Source organism: Mercenaria mercenaria, unplaced genomic scaffold (assembly GCF_021730395.1).
Source record: "Mercenaria mercenaria strain notata unplaced genomic scaffold, MADL_Memer_1 contig_1750, whole genome shotgun sequence".
NCBI lineage: Eukaryota > Metazoa > Mollusca > Bivalvia > Venerida > Veneridae > Mercenaria > Mercenaria mercenaria.
Window position 1 is genome coordinate 6,220 of NW_026459752.1, and position 10,065 is coordinate 16,284.

At 33.7% G+C, this 10,065-nt stretch overlaps 1 protein-coding gene across 1 annotated transcript; it reads right to left on the reverse strand.

Annotated features, from left to right (window-relative positions):
- Positions 1-4,099: 4,099 nt before the first annotated feature.
- LOC123559831 (uncharacterized) lies at positions 4,100-6,132 on the reverse strand. Its single transcript, XM_045351956.2, has 2 exons — positions 5,533-6,132; positions 4,100-5,105 (listed from the first exon to the last, which is right to left on the reverse strand). The coding sequence occupies exons 1-2, from the start codon at positions 6,129-6,131 to the stop codon at positions 4,100-4,102; spliced, it is 1,605 nt and encodes a 534-aa protein (XP_045207891.2). The 5' UTR covers position 6,132.
- Between the last annotated feature and the right edge of the window lie 3,933 nt (positions 6,133-10,065).

Consider the following 10,065-nt stretch of genomic DNA (forward strand, 5'->3'; position numbering starts at 1 on the left):
AATATTTTAGAAAAAACACCTGCACAGAAAAGATATTTTAACAGATTGCGAATCGGGATCTGTAGGTTGTTGCCGCATATTTATAGATTCGCCTACTGATAAACGGTACTGACCGCCGCAAACTGATAAAGCATACATGTATAAATTTTCATTAGATTTGGTTTACACAACAACATGTACATGTTGACATTGTATGTGAATATAATGAATGTTTATATAATTTCCATGTGACACTGATAGATATTTGACCATTATTTTAAATAAGATATTATAGCTACATGTACATACTGATGATGTTTGCCTGTTCCTCATAACTTTTTCACAAATTATTATATAATCCATACCTAGATGTAATTTTGAAATTTTCATCATATTTCAATAGCCTGTGTAATGCATTTGTTGCAGGTACTGTAAACAAGAGAAAACCCCCACATTACCTGCAGCCAGCTCTAACACCAACTGTAGGGACCAGGATTCACAAACCTATCAACAACCCCTGAGTAGTGCTGAAACATCTGTCTGTCTACCAGAGATCACTATTGAGAACATTCAACACTCCACAGATCTTATGATGTTCTACACAGGCCTTCCAGACTTTCAAATATATGATGCCCTATTTAGTTCATTAATTGAACAAAGTGCAGATAAGTTGTCAACCGAGATAACCGGCAGCATGAATGAAAATAAATTGGGTCGTAAAAGGAAGTTAAGGCCCATAGATGAGTTTTTGTTGGTAATGATGAGGCTAAGATTGGGACTTCTTGTGAAGGATTTGGAGTATAGATTTAAAATTTCTTCAAGTGGTGTGTCAAAGATTTTCAATGCATGGATTCTTTTTATGTTTGAATGTATGCAATCACTTGTTTTCATGCCAAAGCTTGAAGTACTTCAATTAAATGTTCCTAAATGCTTTGAAAAATATGCTCAGACACAAGGGTGGTACTTGATTGCACTGAAATATTTATTCAGAGTCCATCATCATTAGAAAACAAAGCTCTCACATTTCCTAATTACAAGTCACATAACACTTTCAAAGCTTTGATTGGTGTGAGCATGACTGGAGCTGTTGTATTAGTGTCAAGATTATGGCCTGGCTCTACCTCAGAGAAGCAGTGGTTTATTTGAACAACTTGAAAAAGGTGATGCTGTAATGGTTGATAAAGGTTTTGTTCATATTCATACAGATCTGAAACCAATGGGTGTTAAACTTTATTGCCCTCCTTTTAAGTCCAAATGCCAGTTCAGCAAAACTGAAGTTGAGACAACCCGCAGGATTGCATCAGCTAGGATACACGTGGAGAGGAAAATGGAGCAAATAAAAAACTTTCGCATACTTCAAGGCATAATGCCCTTGGCTATAAGTGACTTTGCAGATCAAATATTCTTTGTTTGTTCCGCACTTACAAACATGCTACCCCCACTAGTGTCAAAGTGAAATGCTAATTTTTTCTATGACTTGAAGAAGTTACTAGTATATGTTTAGTGTTGTTTGTTATAAATGAATATATATTGTAACATGTTCTCCCATATTCAAAGACAACAAAATATGTATGAAAGTAGAATGATATCTAATATATGCACAAACATGTTTTATATTCTATGATTATTGGTTATTTTTACTAAATTGATTTAAATACTCCATAATCATATTCAACCTTTCATGAAAAAAAGAGTTTGATATAATGTTCTACAGAGAGATTTTGTTTCATTGGATGAATAGTGTCCATTCATTTATACAAAAATGATTTTTTTTTCTATTTTCTGATGTATTTTAATGAATTACATAATCTGTGAAAAAATTAGAAGTGAAATGTGAAAATAAATGCCTTTATAAGATATTTGTCAACAGGTTGTATCTGAAAAAGCTGATTTATTTTTGTGCAAAATGGTTGTAACTGCAGCTACAACTGTTTTGCACAAAAATATTTGTTAAACACAAACATGGAATGGGTTGTAAGTGAGAAGTACAGTACGGTGTTTTAAATTGATGACATCATTGATAACATCACAAAATGTTGACATAGAAGTATTTTTCAACTTTGATAGTGAAATGAAGATTGATTTTGTTTTGAAAAATGTGATAAGGAAATTGAAAAACAAGATAGGCAATGCAATTTGCTTTTTATTTCCCTCGATAACAATTTCATATGCAACTACAATGTGTGTTTGGTGTAAAAGTTTAAATCATAATAATAATTATTAGTAGTAGTACATTTAAAATAACTATAATTATTAAGACAAGTTAGGAATATTAGCCAGACATCTACTGATAATGATCAGATTTAAATTTACCCATTGACAACATGTCCACTTAAGACAGGTTAAGGATATAAGACAGACATCTACTTATAATGGTCCGATTTAAATTTCCCCATTGACAACATGTCCACTTAGGACAGGCTAAGGATATAAGACAGACACCTACTTATAATGGTCAGATTCAAATTTACCAATTGACAACATGTCCACTTAAGACAGGTTAAGGATATAAGACAGACATCTACTTATAATGGTCAGATTAAAATTACCCATTGACAACATGTCCACTTAGGACAGGCTAAGGATATAAGACAGACATCTACTTATAATGGTCAGATTTAAATTTACCCATTGACAACATGTCCACTTAGGACAGGCTAAGGATATAAGACAGACATCTAGTTATAATGGTCAGATTCAAATTTACCCATTGACAACATGTCCACTTAAGACAGGTAAAGGATATAAGACAGACATCTACTTATAATGGTCAGATTAAAATTTACCCATAGACAACATGTCCACTTAGGACAGGTTAAGGATATAAGACAGTTATCTAGTTATAATGGTCAGATTTAAATTTACCCATTGACTGCATGACTGCTTATTAGCTTAAGAGTAAGACATGTTAGGGATATTGGACAGACTTCTACTTATAAACTAGTGATCAGATGAAATTTACCCATTGACAACATGTCCCCTTAAAATAGGTTAGGGGTATTAGACAGACATCTACTTATAATGGTCAGATTAAATTGATCCATTGACTGTATGGCTGCACAAGACAGGTTAGGGGTATAAGTCTGACACCTACTTACAGTGAAAACATATAATTCATCAATACTAGGGACTTTTATAACAGCTAGTACATGTAGTTCTATGACAAATTGACCAAATTACTGAAGTAAGATTTAATAAGAATACAGAAGAACAGCATTTGACTAGCAAACATTTTTGTTGATTTCATATATTTGCAAATAACACATTTTTTTAGCTTTTCCAAATAATTTGCATGGTATCAAGTACACAAGTTTAAAGTTTTATGATTAAACTTAATTAAAAGATAATCAAAAGGAAAATTTAGGGGGGGGGGGGGGGGGGGGTGGAATCATAATTATTATGACATTATTATTATTAACATTGAAAATATATAAATAATATTTAATCTACAGAAAATTCTTTTCATTTGGAAGCTGTTTAGAATATGAAAATATCATTTAATTTCTTTACAACTGTTTATGCACTGCATGTACTGAAATAATATAAGTATTTTACTAAAGACACAGTTTTCAAATTCATTTTTCAGTACCCACTGCTTTAATATTTATAAGTGAGGCAACCTATGTGATTGTTTCTAGTTGAAACACACCATTTTCTTAATGTTCAGATCAAGATGGTATATATCTGTTAGATTGAAATATTTGAATATTAAGACATAGCATACTTTCAAAATTCTAAAAGCTATAATAACTGTACTGTGTAAAACATTAGTTTACATGATAACATGTTAAGGTAAATTAATTTTTATATTCATAGTATGTCAATCATTTTGACAATTTATTATTGAATAAAGTGTGATTCAGTTAATGTTTAGCCACTTGTTAAAATAAATAATGTGAAAGTACAATTCTGTATTGTTCTTTGTTTCTGTTTTGGTCCTGAATTAAGCTAATCCATCAGTGATTTCAATGTTTTCCAACTAGTTTCTGAAAAACATAGCCTGTGTAAAATTCATTCAATTGATGAAGAATGTCTTCCCAAAATGACTTGTCAAATTCAATTGGTATTATTATAAAGTCAGACACTGTATACACTACAAATTCACATTTGTGTATCCCACTCACACCCATTGACCCTGAACTTGAGTGTAGTTTCTGTGTGTCTTTTTCAACTGGATGGTGTTGTCATCAGCAACATAACAATAAAATTCTTTGTGTTTACATGCTTCTAAAATTGAGCAGTTTCTCCACTTATATGGACACTTTATCTCCAATAGAAATGTTTCTGACTCACAGGTAACTATCCCATCTGGACTTGCTCCTATGTATGAATAATCAGGATGCACAATCAAGCCATTGTCTGTCAATTTTATTGTTTTTCCTTCCTTCAACTTCTTGTGTGCTTTGTACCTCTTCTTAGCAATGGGCTCCTGTTTCCTGCCCCATTGTAAGGCACTGTTATCAAATGAGGAATTTTCACCAAACACTTTAGAAAGTAATGTGTCAGCCTTGGTTGAATCTTTCCTGGACTTAATATCATGAAAATATGAAGCTGTAATTCTCCCTTTCCTTGCATTTGTCCACAGTGAATTCTCATGTTGCCCTCTTGTTCTCAGTTCAATTTCACTTCTCACCTCTGAGCTACATGATGACATAAAGGTTTTCACTTCATTTTCACACATCTGCTCATCTTGAACAGTTTTAGTCAAATCAATGAATCTATCAGAGGCATAAGTAATGTACTCACTGGTTTCAACTTCTTCATGGTATGACACATTCAGGTCACATGACACAGACAAACTACTTTCTGATGATGGTGCAATGATGTCAAACAAGGCTGCTTTTGACTGATTTCCAAGCTTTGCACATAATGTATCTCTGAATTTAACAGGATCTACCTTGTACTTTGGTGTTTTCTTCTGTTTAGGTGAAATATTATCTTCATACCTTATTCTTTTGAAAGTTAAATCTTTAACTGGTCTTGTTTCTTTCTTCCTTTTACTAGGTTGGTTCCATTGACAGGGCTTGGAGGTACATGGGACACTGTCATCATCCTCCACTGGTGTTATTGGTCTCCCCTCTAAGGCAAACAATAACCCTGCCACATGGGTACAGCCTTCACCATTTCTGAAATAATAATGATAATTTCTGTAAGGATAATCCATTATTGTAAAGAGTAATATCAAAATCTATATTCATCCCATGATAAAATATCTACAAAGTAATCAAAAGCCTATGCAATTTCATATTCTAACTGTTATGAAGTGTCACCTTGTACTTTGTATGTATAGATCTTTGAACTATTTCAATAATTGATGTAGCTAATTAAGATCTATCTTCAAATATCATATTATTCAAACTTGTCCTGCAAATACCCCAGACAAAAGATAATAATGATGCATGTACATTGTTATTAATACAATAATATATGTACTACACAACATTGTTTGCTAAATTGGGTTTCTGTATAAGCTTAAATAGTTTGAATGTATCTATTCATTGTATAGAGCTACTTGTATATTCAGTCTTTAAGATATAAACTGACATCTCTTACCCTGCAGGACATGTGCAGTTGGCCTTCAGTATTTGGAAGGGAGCATGCTTGCTTATCAAAACCCATTGCTCATAGACACCTTTTTGCATGGATGGGTAGCATTTAGATCTTACATAAGAGACTGGGCTGTCTGGAATGTTCTCATTTATCATCATCTTATGTATGTACCCCTCCTTATAGAAGTTCAATCCTCGAATGTACTGGCGGTAGCATTGCATTTTCCCTGCATCATTGGTTCTGTGACTACTGTGAATAAGGTAGTTTTCAATATCAGTTATGCTGATTCTGTGGAACTTGTCATCGTTTCCGCTCCACCCAGCTGTCAATTCAGTAATGCATGGCACTTTTGACTCTTGTGGGTCAAGTGTAATTTCTGTTTTATCTTCGTTAATTGAAGAAACACCTTGATCATGCGTCGTGTTCTTGGATTTGTGAATAGTGTCAACAATACGTTGGCCAAGTGTCAATTTATTGCCGCTGATTTTTAAATGGTTTGCTCTTAGAAAAGACTGAATTTCAGATTTAGAAAAGTTAATGATATCTTCAACGGTAGTTTGTGGTGAAATCGGGAGATTCGTAGTATTTAACAGACCTTCCATATTTATTTACAAGTCGAGTGGATCAATCGAATGTTCGCGCTATGTAAACATTAAAACCGGAAGTCGATATTACCGTCCTGCACGAACGACAACTCGTCTTCAGATTTCAGATTTTTTCAGATTTTTTATTCAAGAACTAGGCCCATATGGGCATCAGCCTTGTAAAGGCAACATTTACATGCAAATACATGTACATAAAACAAAACGTATACATTAAAAAATACATAGCAGATACTGTATCTTACTGTAGGTATTTAACGGAAGATATATGCTTATCTGACGTAAATCAATAATTTCTGACTAGCACCAGATTAACAGATTCACTAAGTAACATACATAACTTTTTGTGTAAATAATGCCAACTTCAGGAGAAGGGCTTCATCACAACTTTGAAACAAACATTGAAAATTATTATCATTTGAAATCTGGTGATGAAATGGAATATATTTCTGTCTATCCAGATTAAAAAAAGGACAATCAAAAATATAATGACACTCATCACCCAATGCTGCATTATTACACAAGTGACATGTCCTCTCATCATGGACAATATTAAGAAAAATACCCTTCTCAATAGGCAACTTATTATTACGGCACCTAAAATGGCATAAGGATAATGCAAGATTTGATGGTAACAATTTCAAATAGTCTTCAAATTTAAAGACTGTCTTGAATATTTTATAATGCTCACATTTTCTTGAGTTTTGAACCATTCTGGTCCAAGTTTGTATATACTGATCCTTCAATCTAAGCTTAATAATATTACGAAAATAAAGTGGTGAAGGAACTGACTGATTAATCCAATATTCTGCAAATCCAAGCTGTTCTAATGTATCCTTAACATATGAAATCCAAGGGCAACAATATACATCATGAATATGAAGCTTATACATTAAATTATACAGAATATGGCTGATTTTATCAGTTTTACTTTCAATAACCTTGCACCAGTAATTAAGTACTCTACTTTTGACAATAACATTAATGGGCAAAGCCCCTAGTTCACCAAATACCATAACATTTGGTGTGGATTTTTTAACTTTTAGTAACATCTTTAAAAATTTTAGTTGAAAAGTTTCAATTAAACTAATATCACTGCTACCCCACACCTCAGATCCATACAAAAATATAGGCATTATCATTGTTTCAAATAGATGTAACAGTAAATCAATACTTAGTTGAAGTTTTCTTGCTTTTCTCAACAGAGAATACATAGCTTTAGTAGCCTGATCTACTAAATGTTTTTTCGACTTTAGTTACGAAAAGACGGAATACACATCCACAACAGTGTCGAGGCACGGCGATGAAAAAAATCAATAATCTATCGGCTTATCAGTGGCGTTGCAATGCCATAGTAGTTGCTATTTTCACGCAGAATCATGAACACATTTTTTGAGCGTATTGAAACTAGTTATTGGATTTCAGAATAGGTCACATGATCAAAACAAGTGACGGTTTTAGAATCGATCACGTGATCAAATCAAGCGTCTTTATTATTCTTACGCATAAGAAGAGCTATTATAATTTATATTTATAATGCAGTTTAGTTTTCTTCACATACTGTTGTTAATATAAAATGTGTAGATCTATTTAATCATGTCTGGATCAAAAATATAATTGCAAAATGCAATATGAAAGTTATGTTTGGTAAATACTTTGGAACTTGTTTTCTCTGTTGTCAGGTTGGTCATAAGCTCGACAAGAAAGTTGAAAGACGGTTTGTTAATTCATTGCCCCCAAAAAGTGCCACGTTACCACAGTGTTAATTTGGAAAATTAATATAAATTTACTTACTTTTTCTATTACGTTTTCACATTTATAAATGAATAATTAAAGTTGTGTCTTAAGTGCTTACAAGTAACACAAAAAAAAAACAGTCATCCTGAGCCTTTAAGAAATGCATGACCAAGTTTGAAAAAAAAATTGTAAGCAAATGAAAGTTTCATCAACCTTAACCAAGGAGGGAATGACAAGAGAGAGAGTTGCAGCCCTTTTATCCAGGATGCAGTCTTAACAGTGGGTTGACAGTGAGTTGAATCACACAGTCTAGTTTTGTTAATAAACATTATCGTTTGCATTAATTTCTTAGCTTTTACATAGAAGTCTTCGAAGTTTTGTTGATTGATTCTCAATTATAACCTAAGTTTCTTTCTCCTTAATTTCTTTAAAATCCCCATCATTGTGCCTCCAAGATCCACTATTTTAAAGTCAAAATGAAATAAAACAAGAGGGTCATGATGACCCTGAATCGCTCACCTGAGTAATATGAGTCACATGTTTAAATGCCAATCTGATGCTAAAATATTAGAAATTAGGTCACATTCACTGAAAGTCAGTTTTAAGATCGGTGTGCAAAACTGTACATGTCATCCAAATTTTAAGGCTGTATCTTAAAAAAACAAGAAAGTAAGTCAGTAGGTCAAGGCCACGATCAAGTGACCCCTAATCGGTTGGGGTCATCAGGTAATTATAATTAAACAGTCTAGGAAATATGATCTGATAATTTTCTAAATATTTATTCCTATGTAACTCATATAACAAGTGACTCCCAGGGCGTGGCCTCTTTTCAACCCTGGGGCATAATTTGAACTATCTTGTTAGAGATCTACTAGGTAATGCTACATACCAAATATCAAAGGCCTAGGTCTTGTGGTTTTAGACAAGAAGAGTTTTTCTTATATAAGTCTATGTTAAATGTGGGACCCCCAGTGCAGGGCCTCTTTTCACCCCAGGGTCGTAATTTGAACAGTTTTGGTAGAGGACCACAAGGCAATGCAACATACCAAATATCAAAAGCCTAGGTCTTGCAGTTTAAGGCAAGAAGAATTTAAAAAAGATTTCATGTATAAGTGTATGTAAAACTTGAAACCCCCGGGGCTGGGCCTATTTTCATCATAGGGGCATAATTTGAACAATTTTGGTAGAGGACCACAATGTAATGCTACATACCAAATATCGAAGGCCTAGGTCTTGTGGTTTTAGACAAGAAGATTTTTTAAGTTTTTTTCCTATATAAGTCTATGTAAAATTTGTGACCCCCGGGGAGGGGCCTCTTTTCAACCCAGGGGCATAATTTGAACAATCTTCATAGAGGACCATAAGATGATGTCACGTGCCAAATATCAAGACTCTACGCCTTGCGGTTTTGGATAAGAAGATTTTTAAAGTTTTTCCTTTCGGTTGCCATGGCAACCAGAGTTCATATGGAATTCAATTCTTTGAATAATTTTGAAAGGGGTCCACCCAAGGATCATTCCTGTGAAGTTTGGTGTAATTCTGCTCAGTGGTTTTCAAGAATAAGATTTTTTTAGAAATTGTTGACGGATGCACGACGCAAGACCCACGACGGACACTGAGCGGTCACAAAAGCTTACCATGAGCCTTTGGTTCAAGTGAGCTAAAAATGACACCAATGGAGGTCACCCCTTTATGCATCTACCCCCAGTGCCACAACAATATTCTGGAGTACTGGACTTTGGTAAATTATAAAATAGTAATAGTGTACAGAGAAGCAAGCAAAAATGTGCAAAAGTAGGCAGACATACTACATAGATAATTGTATATACATATAACTTAACAAGAAGACAAGTTCAGAGAAGAGACAGGTATAAAATAAGAACCACATACATCAAGAAGTGGTTCTAGTAGCCGGCGCCAATCAATCCAAGCATGATACGACGGTAATCACCAGATATATCATCCTATACCTTTTACAACACATTCTTTCAGAAGAGGTTTTGCAACTCTGGCCTTCAGATTAGAACTTCCGGCAGACCTCATTCAACTAATGGGTGACTGGCACTCTGATGCTTATAAAAAGTATATTCAGTACTCCTTAATAGACAAGTTTAAAGTGTCTCGTTTTATCGGTTCAAATTTGTCGGTGCTTAAATACTAGTAACACTATAATGAGCCAAAATTCCCTATTGTATGC